Source organism: Elaeis guineensis, chromosome 4, assembly GCF_000442705.2.
Source record: "Elaeis guineensis isolate ETL-2024a chromosome 4, EG11, whole genome shotgun sequence".
NCBI classification, from domain to species: Eukaryota; Viridiplantae; Streptophyta; class Magnoliopsida; order Arecales; family Arecaceae; genus Elaeis; species Elaeis guineensis.
This window is the reverse complement of record NC_025996.2, coordinates 124,739,251-124,756,613: the sequence shown is the minus strand read 5'-3', so window position 1 is coordinate 124,756,613 and position 17,363 is coordinate 124,739,251. Positions and strand designations below refer to the sequence as shown.

At 37.3% G+C, this 17,363-nt stretch overlaps 1 protein-coding gene across 2 annotated transcripts in view; it reads right to left on the bottom strand.

Annotated features, from left to right (window-relative positions):
* Positions 1–838: 838 nt before the first annotated feature.
* Positions 839–17,363, bottom strand: part of LOC105032984 (uncharacterized) — a 61,398-nt gene continuing 44,873 nt past the window's right edge. The window contains exons 18-20 of one of the 2 annotated variants that reach the window (XM_010907594.4): positions 16,432–16,554; positions 2,310–2,501; positions 839–1,518 (exon numbers count right to left, since the gene is read on the bottom strand). In XM_010907594.4, the coding sequence (XP_010905896.1) occupies positions 2,369–2,501; positions 16,432–16,554 (256 nt within the window). In that variant the 3' untranslated portion in view covers positions 839–1,518; positions 2,310–2,368. Of the gene's footprint in view, positions 1,519–2,309; positions 2,502–2,816; positions 2,927–16,431; positions 16,555–17,363 lie in introns of those variants that run through there. The other variant, XM_029261181.2, reaches the window with a different exon arrangement.

Genomic DNA, 17,363 nt, shown 5'->3' with positions numbered 1-17,363 from the left:
CTTTTAAAAAGGAGACCCATCTATACTTTGTATACATGCATATATGTTTGTGAGTATATATGTAGATATATAAGTCAATTTAGAGAAGAAATCAATTCTTTTAAAACATGAATCCAAGTGACTCGAGAATAATCATCAAGAAATAATAATAGATAAGATATCCATAATAAGCAGGTGTTCACAAGAAGGATGCTGGTGATGTTTCTCTTTAAACATCCCACAAAGAGACATGATTAAAGTTGAGGGATGTAGTTGTATGAGTTACAATGAGAAGACTATCCAACCATGAAATTTTACTCATTGTATCGAAGATTTATCCAACTATTTGGGGCTGACCCTGGGACCTAAGATTTGTTTTGGAGTTGCTATTGGATAAGGCTTATGGGTAAGAATCTAATTTAATGATGAAAAAGAGCTTAGAAGCAAATCATTGTCACCCCTCCTACGAGAGAGTGGAAGGACAAGATGAGAGGGGTGCAGGCACCTAGCGCTCCTTTGACGTTCTTCCCTTCTTATCAAGTGGCTAGTGGATAGGATTAGGGATAGGGTTTTGAAATGAAGAGAAGGAAGGTGGTGAGGACTAAGAGAGGCTCAAGCAAGGTAGAATTTCCATAGGAATTTCCGAATTCTTCCTAATGGTATAAAGCCCCTAGGCAAGTTATATTCAGCTAGTTCCCTTATTACAAAAAGTTTAGTTCTCCTACGATGGTGCAAGCTAAAAATGATGGATGGAAGAGAGACAAGGTAAAATTGCAACCACTTGTCACCAAAAAAAAAAAAAATTGCAATCTCTTTTGATGTCATCTTTAGCTAATAGACAGAGGCGAATAGGGAAATCTTGACGGAAAGGCAATAATACAAGTCATTTACCAAAAAGGGTTATTACAACATTTAAACAAAAGCTGAAAATTATGCATGCCCTTCCCAAATAACATGAGCAATCTGTGTGTCACAACAATAGGATCCCCTCTATGAAAGCTTATGCTTCAACTTCATCAGTAGCGGTTGACAGTATGATCATCACTAAAACTTCTTACTATTAGACATACAATAGATCCTTTAAAACTGGTATTCACATCCACATTATATTTTACACCAATCATAAGGAAAGGAGATGGGATCAGAGTACCTCCTGCTCAATAGGCCAAGGCTAATGTGATGGATCATATCATCCAAATATGGAGCTATCTAGAGCAGGTTTTGCCATCAGAACTAACGAGTTTCTGTGTACATGCAGGGGGTGAGCATTGCCACAAGCAAAGGATTCTTTCCCTGCTGAAGCTTTGGGTTTGTTCTCAAGTCCGGTGGAGAAAATTGTTTGGACGATCCAGCTGATCATTGCGGATATCTTCATTTGTTACAATGAAGCCATAGCGCTTGCCGCTGCTAGCCACAACTAGATGCACCATCAACATTCTAGGGCTAAACTATAAGCCAGTGGTTAGCACTGCGTTGCATCACCTATGAGACCTCTCTCTTGCATGCCAAGCACACGCTGATGATAAATGGCCTTCTGCCCTGCAGAAAATATGCACAGATATTAAGATACCTCAGGGTGATGCCAATAACAATTTGTAGTGCAGGAAAACTTGATATTGTACAGCCAGTAGAATAAAACAAGTGGTATTGCCAAAAAAAACAGCTACATCACAACAGCAAGCTATCCAGAATCTTAAAGATTCTCTCATAGAACACCTATATTCAGTTATATGGACCATCATGAATGCTTTTTGCATCATTTGGACGACCTTGCCATTTTATTATGCTCAGTGACGATTCATTCTCAGCTTAGGAATTGTGACTAACTGTCATGATGCGATATTATCTTTCCAAAATCATAAGATAGCTAACATTCACATCAGATTGCACAAAGAATACATCAATACTGCAAGATAAATTTCTATTCCACAAAATTCAGCAGAATAAATGATTTGGAGAGGTAGGTCTAAGAGCTGGTATTTTCAATTGATGAGCAAAGGGAAGGGGATAGACGCACAGGGTTCATAGTATGAACTTTATAGTGTTATGGTTCTTATGAAACCTTGCAAGGTCTTCTCAGATGACTCATGGCAATCAAGCTTTGGAAAAAAAATTGTAATCTATAAAGATATAGATGCTTTTATTGGGCCTCAATCATTTCAAAAAAAGATGAATAGATCATAGCCTCTAATCCAAGATGCACAGATTGCTACATCTTGGAAAACTGTGCACCTATATGTTGGGGGCAGACATGGTAATTTTCAAAGTGTTCTAAATTAAGTCTCCTTCTATAACTAATACCTTTCTTTTTCTCCTTTTGTTTTATTTACCTCTTAACAACTTCATGGGATGTTGATATAAAGATTCCACATGACAGCCAAAAGATCAGTTATTTGTCCAATCTCAGGTTATCACAGAGGTGGCCAAGTTCGGGCCTGGCCTCCATCCATGATGCAAAACCCGTTTCACTTGGAGAAGTGCAGTAGAGGTAAGACCTGAAAGTGATCAGAAAGAAGTATCGCCTGCAAATGCAAAAAAGTAGCAGCAGTTAAAAGGTGGCATTCTGAAAGGACATCTGAATATACAAGAATACAGCTGAACAACATAAACATAATATTGCGATCATAAGATACACACATGGTGGAAGCTTCAAAGGAGTAATAGCCAAAATCAATTTAAATTCCAGATATTTTAATTTGTGGTCTCAGAACTACTGCTGAAGAAGATAGAATCTTCTGTTTGATGATAATGCAGCATTTTCATTGAAATTTGAAAACAATAAGCTAAGGCAAGGCCGCAAGGCATTAAAAACCGCATATTCCCCATAAATTAAATACCTGAGCCCCAGCCTTCGCTGGGTTCATGCATCATTCATCTCAATCAACAGGGACATAAGCCTTGTGCCAATCATTTATTGCACCACACTGAACCATCACCCCATGTACACCTACATCATAAATAATGAATCATCGTTGCTCCCAGAGCTCCTTATGAGAATTAAACATGGACTTCTCCAAATGGCACATAGTAACCACATACCAATTGTTTGAACCTATGGTCCCAGATGGTGATTATATGTGATTTATATGATTTCCATGTTCATTTCATGGTAAGAAGCATATTAAATAGATGAATCTTGGTCCTTCAAGCCTACAGAAAAGGGGTGGAAACCGATGAAGTATTGGATAGAGATGTGAAAAAAAGAGTTGGTAAACCTTCCAAGGGAAATATGACCCAAAAGCAATCAGCATAGCAAGCTAGTGAGAACTGTCTGTTGCCTGATGTTATCATGTTTGAAATACTTACATATCCAACTTTAACCATGCAATTAAACACTCAACCTAATAAAGTAATTAATAACAATGAACTCCCAATGCTTCTTCATGTATCTCCATCCAATAATGCCTTCTTTGTCCACATTTCCGTTCCTATAGTGTTCTTGGATCATGCCCTCACAGACCAGTTTACCGTTATAATCTCAAAACCTTGTGAACTCACCAAAATTCTTGGAAAATCACTAAATGAAAAATATGGGTGTTTGGAGCATCTGAACCGGAAACGAACACAAATCATGGATTTACATGTTTTTACTCTATTTCTAACTAATTTGAAACAATATCAGATTCAAATGATACACATCGCTGTTGACAAGATCACTTTGCATAACATTTGAAAATTGTAAAATAGGATAGCATGGAGCTACTAATGTCATTGTCCATGTTTCCATTTTAAGTTAATATGTTTTTAATTTCTTTTGAAGAATAATGTATGCATGAAAGAGTGAACAAATAACCACAAACACATGCATGCACGAGAGAATGCATGTTAACATATTACTCTTAAATACGTTTGTTACTGGATACTTCGGTTCTAACATACACCACAGGCATACTAAAAATATATTGTGTTAAAATTGTCATAATTTTTCAGACTTTTAATGTCTTAGTTACCTTTACTAATTTTGTTATTTAACATCAACTTTGAAATATCCATTTTCACTGGGGCTCTCTTACTTCAATAGAAAAGAGTTGAAAAGAAAATGAAAAAAACATTGAAACTTTTTGAACTATCACTTGGTCAGAAAATATCCTAGATTGATATTTAAACTAAACCAAGACATCTTTGCCTTAATCACTATATTTAAATATAAATGTTTTCTATGGATGTTGCTAATATTTTCCCCAACATGCAAAACATGTTTACCTCTGATTGTTTGCAGGACCTATTACCCCTGCATCCACAAAAGAATAAACTCTCTATTCTCTCCAACATGTTAACCATGTTCACCCTCCGAATTCCGTAAACATGATCTCTCTAGTCGACCAAATGACATATCAGAGATAGTTGTCACCTTTGCATCCACCATTGAATTTCTTGCCATAACTGACTAGAAGAAATGATGTGAAGATTCTTGTAACATAAGAAGACAACACACATAGGGATGACCATTTAGTAAAGACACTGCTTATTTAACTCCATGTTATTGTGTCATAAATGTAGTTGTAGAGGACATCACTTATAAAAGATATTCCAAAGTTTGGGGACTAGAATATGTTTCCTGGTATGTTGCCAAGAATTAGCATCATTGCTGTCCTCTTGTTTTGTGCCACAGGCCTATTCTACATAGGTGCTGAAAAACCATTTTAGGTTCATACAGTGGTTTATTCTTGAGTATGTCAAAACGAGCCTATATCCATTTTAGGCACCTCTTTAATGTTTAGAATGCCAAATTAAAGCTCATCATGGTCCAAGATTGGACCTAAACAAAACTAAACCAACCAGCCTGGCATGATTTTGGCAGGTTAGGCAAGGATTTTCAGCCCATTGAGCTATACTGGATCCTAATTTCTAAGCCCAATTACGATTCTGATCGAACTCAAGCTAACTCAAAACTATACTAGCTAGACGTGAACATAAATTAATTAATAAATTATACAATATAAAGTATAGCCTTTACTCTACATCCATGCTGGGGAAGGCATGCACTGGACCTAATCACCCCTTCACCGTTGCCCCTCTTTGTTGAAAGCCGAAACAACAGACCACCTCTCCTAGCAGACAGTCCCAACATCATACATCCCTCCCACCTTTGGCCTTACCTCAACATTGATTGACATCGGCATCTTCCAACTATTGTCTCCTCTTGTTGTTCATCATCACCTCACTATCAACATTCCCATCACACCCCTCTCTCTCTCTCTCTCCTCTTACCTTGCCATCAGTCAACACCTAACAACAAATCTTCATCCCATCTTCTCTCTCCTGCCACCTTACCATTGATTGACACCACTCCTCCTCCCTTAATCCCCTATGTTTCTTTATCAATGGAGAATTAGGATTTTGGTCTTTATCAGGCCAAATTAGGTTGGACCTTGGCCTAGGATTTGAAAACTGAGTCAAGTTCATGCTACAGATGTTAGGCCTATATTTGAGCCAGGATGAGCTCAAGCCAGCCTATTTAGCCTTGATACCTAATCTTTGTTTGGTACAGTAAATGCTAAGATCTAGGGTGAGCGCGCCATGGAAACGAAAAAGAATGATACAGAACTTATTGTAAAATGCAAACAAAGAATTATTAATTCTATTTTTCACTTCTTTAAGTGCTCCAAATCTGCAATTATCTTGAGATTTTTGAGGAGTAATTATGCTATCTTAAGAACCATTATAGTTTCAACAGTTGTTGACTAGGGATTCCATTGCCTGCCCCCTATCAATTCACCAACTTCACCAGCCTTCAGATATTGGACAGGCATGATCCCCCATGTATGGCCTCACAACTTTGTAGAGACCAACATTTGTGGTAGACATTTACCTGGACTTGGTTGTTCATTGCAACCCCCTCACTGAGAAGACACCTTTCAACCAAGTTAAGAGGCTATCATGGCATGTTCGCACCTCTTGGTATTGTCTCCCTACCCAACTTAGTTTTGGGCCTAAATAAGGAGGATACATATCACAAAGCCAAAATTAATAACCATGTTTAGTAGTTGTGATAGAATACATCTTGTTTATCTTGATGAAATAGAGTGATATTCATCACAATGCCAAAAACATCTACCATGTTTGCTACTTTATTACTGTCCTCTTGGGGAATGTTGGAGGGCTATGGTTATCGAGTATAAGTTTTTATTTGCAAAAATGGCTAGAGTTGGGTGGATAGGGATGAAAGCTTCAATCTCTTGTGTGTATTTATGATAGAGGGAGAATAAAGGGAGCAAGGATTCACATCAGATGAGAGGATGGGAAAAGACAATGGTTTGTCTCCACTAGCAATACCTAATGGTCTCATGAATGTACTAGAGCCACACTTGGAATTTCTTTTTTCATTTGTTTTAGTCCTTCCTCTTTTTTATTTGATTTTTGTTCTTATTCCTTTTGGAAACATTTATTTTTGTCCTCCCACTTATTTGATTTTCATCTTTTCCTTCGTTTGGTGCCGTTTTCTTTGGGCGCCTAGTTGGCAAAACAAATTTCAACTTTATAATATTTACAATTTTGCATTGCCAAATTCCATATTAAAAAATATTTACTACAACCTCAAAAATTAAATTTATTACTCGTACCAACATTTGTGTTGAGTGGCTTTGTGGTTACAAAAATAAAATCCTGATTCTATGAGCTATGAAACTTGCCCAGTTTGCCAAGTATATGAAGATACTACTAATAGAGGTCTTCGACCTTGGGGTGTAATACTAGCAATACAAGCTAATTTTGGCACAATCTTTTTTGATATACTAATCCCCTTCCATCAAGCACTACCTATTCCCATAGTTTTCTCATTTGATGAATAAGTAAGGACATTCAATGTTTCTTTATATCCAATCATGTCCATGATTCGGTTTGATTCTCTTTACCCAGCATCTATAAAAGCCAATGTTTCACCTAAGTTACTAAGGGTGGAAAATTTAAAGACAGATTTAACACTTGCACTAAATAGTCAGAACTTAGAATCCTAGTAAACTAATATTAAAATAGTCCAGGATTTCTTGAACCATTATTCTAATAACTAAGATGCTAAGCATTGAAACATAAATATATTTAAGGCCACTTAGTGTAATCTATGAGATTACTGTGGAGTGTGGCTGTCATTTATATACAAAATACTTAAGATTCTACCTAATGTGGCGATCATTTTGCTTTGAATTATTATATTCATGTAAATATCTCAATCCTATATAAGAACAAAACTATATGGAAGCAAATGTACAAGAATGATTTTAGAAAGGCATATATCTTTTTTCTTCATAAGAGGTTGAAAAGAAATGGATTGCTTGAACTTAAAACTAGATTACCATAATCTCTTCTTCTGTTCGCATCTTAGTGGCTAGGAACTTTTGCTTTGGATGGTGCAGAAGCTCCAAAATCTTGCTACCAAGGTTCGCCGTCTCGATACTGGACCCCGTACTGATAAAATCTTGCTATAATGTCGGTACATGATTCAGAAATATCAGTACACTCCGAGACGGCGTACCAGTACGAGACCGGTATAGTATGGTATGCCCGATATGGGGTGGTATGGAATGGTACAGTATTCCATGCTTGCTACCATACTTGCGCTCCTAACCAACATTCAAAGTACGTGGTCATACCACCCAAAATCAGGTGGACTATCCTATATAAGTACCACTAATACTTGATGATCCACCATACTAGGCATACCAACATTGTACCATGGTACAAGTATGAGATCTGATAATAAAATTGCAAATATTGCTCCTAGCCAACTTTACCCAAATCATGCTGAACTGGTCATTTTTGGGCATATCGAATTAGACCGACCAGTTACTAACACGATTCAGCCGATAGGTTCAAGATATAAAGGCTGCACCGCTTCCCCATTCAAAGCTCCCCTTGCTCTATTTTGAAGCCCTAATCCCCAAAGCCCTCCATTCCCGTCGAGTCGATGACCATGCCCGACAACAGCGACAATGATGAGGTCCCTGACTAGGTGGGTCTCTCTCTTGATCCCCATGGCTAGATTTGAAGCTCTCAAAGTTCCCCCATGATGGCTCGAACCTCTCTCTCGACCTCGGTCTTCCCTCCCCCTCCCTCTCTAACTCTCCCTATTCCAATACACCCTATAATGGCATGGTACGGACTTATACCGTGCTGAACCAAGCATCAGCCAATAAGAGCTCCAATACCAATTCAGTAGACCTTGCTCCTAACCCTATTGCAATCAAGCAATCAATAATCGTCGTTAGTTAGTAAAAGTCTCGATATTAGTTCAATAAGAACCTTTGTTAAGTGCCTTGAAAGTTATGCGTGGAGTTGCAATGTGTGCTCGAGTTCTGTTTGTTTTCTCCATCCATAATTGATGTGGAGGGAAAATACATCTCTGATATATTAAGAGTATCCTCTTAATTTGTAGAAGCAACTTGGATCAAATAAAATTCTATGCTATTGTGAATTCCTTATCATATTTGATAAATTTTGTATTAAATATTTTGTAGCAATGGCATGGAAATGGAAAGAACAACAATTTTCTAGCTAAGGTAGACATTATTAGATAATCAAGAAATCCAGTCCTGATTCTTTAGTGGAAAGAATTTTGTTTAATTTGATGCGTTAGAAACGGATATATTTTTAGGTCAGTACATTAGCCAAAGTATCTCCATAATGGAAATATTTCATTATTTCTTTTCGAGCTGAGGGCACCAATATTATTGTCTTTAGGTGGGTAACCTTCCATTGAAAGAATTTGGATGAAGCTAACAAGTAAGAAATAAATATTACTATCTTTATAGATAGATATTACCCCAAAAATAGTCTTGGAGATAAATGCTAGAATTGAGATCAAGAAAGAATGCTTCCAAAGGATTCAAAGCTAAGTTTCTAACTCATAACTTGGGTGATGATAAACAGTCTTAAAGAAACAAAAATGAAAATCTGGTTTATACTCTTGAGAAACATGAGTGCAACCAGTCTAAAGAAGTTTGTCATTAGTAGGTAGCAGAAATGAATGATTCTAGTGGTTCATTCACATAAGACAAGTTATGTAGTAATTTGTGTATGAGTTGTTATTCAATGTGAATTCTACTTCAACTATTAGAAAGATACATGGTCTTGGTGGTGATTTGACGCTAAACAACACTTTGTTTCTGCTTTGTTGCAACTGCCTTGGAATAATAGTTAGTTGCGTACCACTAAAGTACATTCTCAAGATGCTGAATGGTGGTAATGGTCCTAAGCAACTAGCTAGTGTTGTGAATTGGAACAAGAGACATTCTGCTAGCCACCTTTTAGTAGAAAGAGAGAATATTATTACATGGCATTGTGAAAGAAAAGGCAATTTTGTTAAAGAGATTCTGCTAATTTTAAAATCTGAAATGTCTTAAAACATGGAAGGCTCCATCAAAACTTTCCTGGAGTCCTCAAGAGATGTAAGGAAACATCTCTTGGCATTTATGGTTGCATAGTGTTACTCTTGCATTTTAAAATGTGGGGGTGGCATTGACCTAATGTACAAAACAATGTCAAACTAAACCTTCTCCAAGATTCATTTGTGGTAGTTGCTTCACTTTAAAGGAAGTCCACATTTGGAGTTTGGACTTGATTGAGTTTGCCTACACTTCATGTTTTAGGAATTGCATAAAGTTTACAGGAAGTAATGGCATAGCCTTACTAATTGGGATATTTATCAAACTAATCTTAAAATCAGCAGTCCAGTGTTTTGCGCCTGCTTGATCTGGCTGGAACTATTTATGGTCAAGTAGTCAGTTACAAGTTCAACAGTTCAACCGGTCGAGCCCAACCATAAGTACATAATCTAATACAGAATACCTAAATTCATCTATTCAGCTAACCTCCCTCTCAAACCTTAGAAGACTAGAGAAGGATCTTGATCTTCCATCCTAAGAGGCCCTCGACTGCATCATTAGCCGACCATCTCCACCACCTCCCTTTCATAGACCCTAGCTCCATACCAATGCTCGCTTATTTGTACCACCACTAGACATGGTCTCCAACACCTTGAAAACAGATCTAATACTAGTATATCCATATTTGTGTCAATATCTCTTCAGCAGATAAAATAAGAGATACAGATACTAAATGGATGCGGACATTAGTATCCATATTTGTTTTGAGCAGAATTCAATAATGAAAACTAACATAATGACATAACCATAAAGGACGGGAACCAGATCCATTATCCAGATTGTATGCGACGCACAACTAGGCAAGGATTTAATGCATAGTTAAAGGTCTAGGTCAATGGTCTAATTGGGCTTATATTAAAATTAATATTAAGAATATTTAAAATAAGATATACAATATAAAAATGTAAATAAACTTTCTATATTAAATATCACCGCAAAATCAAAAAATAATCATGAATCATCTATTTTTTAGAGAACTTATAGAGAAGTTACATAGATGTAGGAATATGTCGAAGTTATTGATATTTTTTAAATATTCTGAAAAACAAAGTTTTTGAAATTATCATAAAGAATTTTATTTTTTTATCAAAGGAACGGAATTGATTTGTATAAAGAGGTTTAAGAATTAAAACATGAAATATCATAAATACTCAAAATAACTATCTAGTGGCAATCATCATAGAACAAAACTGAATGCTACCCCTATGGCTTAGGAGTTTTCAAGTTCATTGATTCGATTCCACATGCAAGTGCTGTTCAAATGTAAACTTTTCACCGAACATCTAGATTCAGATATGAAAAATCTTCAAAATCCAGATTCAAATCTGTATTTAAAAAAAAGATATCATCCGAATCTGTATTCGGATCCAATCATATACAAGAATTCCCAAAAGCTAGATCAGAATCCGTATGTGGCAAAATTCATAAGTATTCGAATCTATATTGAGATCCAAATCCAATCTAAATCAGATAACTTTAAAATCTGGAACCAAATATGTATCTAGCAAAATCTGCAAGTATCCTAATCTATATGCTGATCTGATTAGATACAGTCAAGGTTCGGGGCTAGACCCTATGCCAATCAGCTGGGGGTATGGTTCGGTGCACCCCCATACCATTCCATACTGGGCCATAACCGATGCAACAAAGAAAACGAGGGAGTGGGAGAACCAAAGAGAGGAAGAGAGAAAGAAGGGAGGGAGGAAAGGAGAGGGAGATGCTGGTGATAGCACCAGAGGGCTGTGGAGGCCCTCGGATGACTGGAGCAGGGATCTCCGAACTGAGAGACAGAGAGAGAGAGGGAAGGAGAAGGAGAGGAAGGGGAGGCCAGTGGTGGTCGTCGAAGGGCTGTAGAGGCCACTCCCCACCCTCCATCGGATTGAAATAGGGACGACCACCTTTCGATCGCAATTCCATTTTTTTTATCACGATCCACAGTGAAGTCAGCAATTCTATTGCTGGACAAGATTGTCAACTTCACTGTGAATCATGAAAAAAAAGGAATCATGATCAAAACAGAGGAATCCCGCCCTCTGAGGACCTGTACAGCCCTCCAACGGCTGCCACGGGCCTCCCCACCCTCTCCCGCTCCTATTCCTCTCCCTCCTCTCTCTATCTCCCTCTATTTTTCTCTCTACGGAGGGCAGAGCTTTGAGGCCTCGGCGGGCCTCTAGTAGTCTCTTCGACATTTTCCTCTCCTTCCCTCCCTTCCCTCTCTTTTCCTCTGTTCCTCTCCTTCCTCATTGGTGTTCCATTTTTCATGTTGGAACCTACTGGTCAGCTGCCAGTACAGTTCAGCATGCCTTGAACCAAATGGTTTGGGACAGTTTGACAAATCCATACAACAATTTCAATCCAAACTAGATAAGAAAATATGTACCATCAGATCCATTTTCAAAACTAATCAGCTACAAGAATTTTTGTCCGAATTTGATTTGAATTGGATGAGGGAATGTATAAGGTCAAATATTATTGGACCCATTTTCAGCCCTACCAACATTTTTAGCACGGTCATGCTGACTCCGACATCCATCAATTGTCTAACCTTTTTCTATCAAGAGGTCCTTTACCACCCTAGCTTTGCTATGCTCACACAATAACCCCCCCCCCAACCCCCACCATTATGATTGGATCTGGAGGTACGGATGGGTTTGGGTTAACCTGAGAACCAAACCAAACCAACATTGTTGGTTCAATATGGTTCAGGACTTAAAGAAGATAGTTTTAGTTCCAATTTCTCTTTGGGTTAACCTGAGAACCAAACCAAACCAACATTGTTGGTTCAATATGGTTCAGGACTTAAAGAAGATAGTTTTAGTTCCAATTTCTCAAAACCCAATTAGATCAATTTGCATCTAGGTCAAAGGGTTACTTGAACCAACTCAAATTGATCCATATATGTATTATATATATATATATACACACACCAATCTATCATATAAATATACAACATATAGTATATACAATATTATGTTTTATTCAACATTGTTTATGCTTGCATTAAACATTTGGATGATGATTACTCTTCTTCCTCTTTTTTTTCTAAATAATTGTATAGGTTCTCCCCAGACTTTTTTTGTATTCATAAGACAATTGTGGTTAACTTGAAGGTATTGAATTTGTTGCCTTTTTTTGTTTCAAATACAATTTTAATAAATCAATACTTTGTTTCAGTTCTTTGCTTTTTTTTTTTAAAAAAAAGATAACCTAAGTAAGAACCAATACAAACCAACCCAATCTTGATTGTGCTGGGTTGGGTTGGTTCCGACATTCATTAGTTTGGTTCCATTTCCAAAAATCAAGAACTGATACAGATTGGGTTGGTTCTAGTTTAATCTCTAACCTGAACCAACCCAACCCATGTGTACCCTTAATTAGATCTTTGGGGATTAAAGTTGGGCAGTGTTGGAAGAAGAGAGTTGCCAGCATCCAAGGAACCAGAGTAAAAGTGTCTATATTGGTGCTCTAGCTGTTATAGCTGACATGGCAGGGGAGATCTAGCAATGATGGTAGCAGAATTTGAGGGATGAAACAGCACTTTAAGCCTAATGGAGTACTGAATATCTTTGCTTATGTCTTTTCCTCCTTTTTTAAGCTAAATGTGTAAACCATGTGAAGATTAAAGTAAACTAGATCAAATGGTTCAAGTGATGGAACCATTTGGTTAAATGGATAAGCATGGATTTCTAAAAAACTCTAGCTCAACATCTAACCCAACCCATACATATTAACAAGCTGATAGGCCTTGTCCAATCCAAACAAGTTTTGAACCATTCATCCCATTCATTAAAATGTATGTTGGGTCTTTGAAACAGTTTGAATCATTTCAATATTTCTACTTTCATAAGAGGTCTACAATTTAATATTATATAGCTTTAATATATTCTATTTTCATTTCATATAGTCTTCATCTCCTCATGAATACTCACTTATAGATATGCTAACTGGTCGGCACAGAAGCTTTAAGAACATGAAACTAAAAGCAACAATTCGTTCCAACATATCTTACTGGTATGTCTCAAATATTTGACAAAATACTTATCCTTCTTCATAATCCTCATGGATGCATTACAATATGACTATTTTAGTCATTCCCCATAAAAATGGCAATATTTATCAGACAACATTTATATAAATCGCTCTTTTCCCTTTCTATTTGTTTGAAAAAAGTAAAGAACCTAAAACTGGGATAGGCCCATCCCGTGGTAATTAAAACCAAGCTATATTATATTGACGCATGATGTACCGTAGTGTACCACTTAGGTATCGGGATCACCTAATCTAGGGGTTTCATAAACAAATCTAGGGGGATAGGGGAGGGAAAGGAGGCACATGAGTCTAGCATTCTACCAGCATGAGTCAACGGTGGGGTTGGCACCAAGACCAAGGCGATCAAGGGCGAGGGCCTGCTAACTATCAGATGGCAGTGAGGGCCTTGAGATAAGGAAAGCTGGTGGAGTGGGAATGGGAGACAGTGGAGGTGGTGGAGACAATCTTTGAGGTAGAGCAATCTGATGATTAGAAGCTCATGCTTTGGAGGGCATCATTGAGATCATCTGACGTGGCTGCAACTAAAGAAAGGTGAGGAGAGAGAGGCTTGGATCAAGATCGATAGGTAACACCGTAACAGGATAGGATTGTTATAAAGAAGGGCCAATTCCATGAAGGTGCATCAGGTTCAGTACTCCCTGAAATCAGATGGAATTGGTTAGATCAGTTTGGCCCACTTCGCCCCCTACTTGGTTTCGAAGGCCCGAATCATCCCAGTTTTGGCTCAGTTTCATTTGATATGCCCCAAAGCAGATGGTTCAGAATCGTTCAGTGAACCTTGGTTTCAAGAGATATCTATGTTGAATAACATCATCTATTTTTAAATGTTATTCCTATTCTATTCAATTGATATTGGCTATTCTATAAATGTAGGTCATGGTGAACAGCAGGTTAACATATTTGTAAGTCATCAGAACCTTATTCTACCTGCTATTATTTGCAAAAAGAATGACTCTAACTTGATAACCATTCCAATGTTCAACCTATCCTATAATTTCTGTCTTTATCTATTCCAAACATTTGATAGTTTAGACTACAAGAAGTTGCATGATAGGAGGCTTTAAAAGCAAAGTTCGCCGCCATGATATCAGACCTTGTATCGGTATCATTCTATTATAGTACCGATATCAGTATGCAGTTCGATATGATACAAAATAATGTACCGAGTGTTGGTATAGAACAAGACAGCATACAGGTATGGTACCAGTATGCTACACCCTATACGGACGGTATGGGGCGGTACAATGGACCATGTTTAAAAGAAAATAGTTTTAGGCAAGATTAATCAAACCGATACTATGACCCGTATCGGTCAGCTACTGGTTCCATACAATACCATACCAATATTATACTAACATGGTATGGTGTAGCATGCCAATTCCAAACCGGCATGTCTTTTTTTTTTGTTTTTTCAATTTTTTAAGATTTAATGAAAAGTAATCATTTTTTTTGAATGATTTTAAGTCTAATTTGATATTTCTTGACATCCTTTGATGTTTTTATCACCTTGTACACCTTAAATGATGCCTTTTAACATGGAGTGATTTTTCTGCATCACCGTGGTATTTCTCTGAAACAAGTGCATTTGAGGTCATAAACAAGCGCACGTGTTGCATATGCAAATGTCAAGGCATCATGTTAAATATATTATGTCCTTCACCATAGTGTGATGAGAAATTTGCTGCAGAATGGCAGATTCAGAAGGTTTTTCTTGTTTTGCTTTTGTTACCTATAAGATGGAATTGTATTTGTTTCCATATGTTTTCTTTGGCTAATATCTTACAACTCTTCATAAAATGACATGCTCTCCTTTGTGGGCCATCTTGAAGACATAATGTTTCTATCTGCCTCCTGTTACCGTATGAAGATTTATTTAGATGCTAAAATGTAAGAATAAATGTGGCATGAAGTTTTGGAATTCAATCTTCTAACAAGCCCTTGAGAGGAATGCTATTGTACATGGTGCATCAAAGACTACAAAAATTAATGGTTTGAATAAAACATATTATCACATTATAGTTGGTCATCTTGTAATCAAGATAGCCACAGGTTTGCAGTCATGAATGGAGATACCAATTTCTAATTGCCTTAGATTGTCATGGCATGGAAAGATATAACAATTCCTATAGAGTGCGTTGTGTCTTGCATACAACAGATACATGCACAAGCATGCATGCCACACACATGTAGAAGTATATGACACTCGCATATGCTAGCACCCATTTACACTCCCAAGGGGCATTACTTGATAGGACAGTTGACTGATGTTATCCTCATATGCAGTGAGTTCTGATTGTAAGAAAGGATGTGTCCATTGTGCTACAAAATGTAGACTCGTGAGTCATGACACAATCGACACCAGATTCTAGAGAGAGGTGTAGCATGGCATAGTCAATGGTATTCATAACAATCACTGGATCCCACAACACAATGTGCTTGTTTAAATTTCTAAGTTCTAATGTCAATCTGGAGCATCTGATTGAACTAGGGACAGTCCTTAGTTACACTTAGCAAACAACTGAGATCATAAGACCCCTGAATGTGATATTTGAACAATAGGAAGTTCAAGGAACCACCTAGCAAACTTTATTCTTCCAAAGCATGATGTAATGGTGACTCGTTGGACAGGATTGTCTGATTTGAATGCCAAACTCACATACAAGCCAAAATGCACCCCAAACATCAATGAACTTTCTATATAAGTTGAACAATTAAACAAAAAAATTTCAATTAAAGCAGTTTGTTATATACTGAGTCTACTCCACAAGGATGCAGGTAGTTTCCACTCCCATGGGCCAACATATATCAGAATTCTTTGCAGGATATAGAGCATGCCAGTTTCCTGGTGATTGGTTAGGAACCTCAAAATGCAAGCATTTGGTCCAAGGGGAAAAAATCTAAAAATATATTAAGCCATATTTCAAGCACCAAAGACTTGAGATTTGACCATTTGGTAGAGCACAGGAATGACCCAGCAGCAAGATGATACAGTGAAACCTTGAATTTGCAAACTAAGACTAACCTTAGAGCTTTAATTCCCAATTCCATGAGGTAGGACCGTCTCTCATCATCTTCACCTGGACATTTCTCCAATTCGTTTCTATATTGTAGAATTTCTTCTCGCAAATGACCAGCACCTGCACACCTTTTGAACAATTGGAGCAAATCTGTGGTAAGAACTAGTGGATAAAATATGGAGGAGCATGAAAGGAATGGGATAATGTACCCTTACAAGCATAATAAATCAAAGTTGTCCTAAATGAGTCATTTAAATCAAATATCAATATAAAAAGCAAAAATTATTAATGGAAGCGTAAGAAAAAAAAGAAAAAAACACATAAACATGTGTGCAAGGAAGAATGACATATGACATGTAAGATTTCAACCATCTAAAAGATGATATATACGAAAATGAGTGAAAATACAGAACCTAATAAAAGTTTAAACTTGCTGAGTGTGGTCGACTCACTCTTGATCCTCAGAACCAAGTGGATTAAACTGTATCATTGTCCAACACCTCACAAAATGGCAATAATTTTGTTTAACATGGACAAGGAGAGCTTCTCAGAAAACATGAGAAAAGCACATAAACTGATAAAAGACCAAACAAGGATGATAACCCAAGGAGTAAAAATTTAACAAACAAGGTTTTAAATCTCCTGAGATGGAGCTGTCCCGCTTTTCCCATGGAATGGGATGCACTGCCATCATGCCCCATCCCGACATTTGGGACAAGAGATGTCCCAAGATGAGCCGATTGGAATGCTAAGACGATGGTGGGATGGTTCCTATTCCGACACATCGGATGGTACCCCATCCCAGTATCCTATGGGATGTCCTATCGGGACTTGAATCCCTACAATTTCTTGCAAATTGATGACAATCAACTATCCATCCTACATGAATAATATTGCATGTGTTCTCAAATGGTACGTGAAATTTGCAAATGAGCAC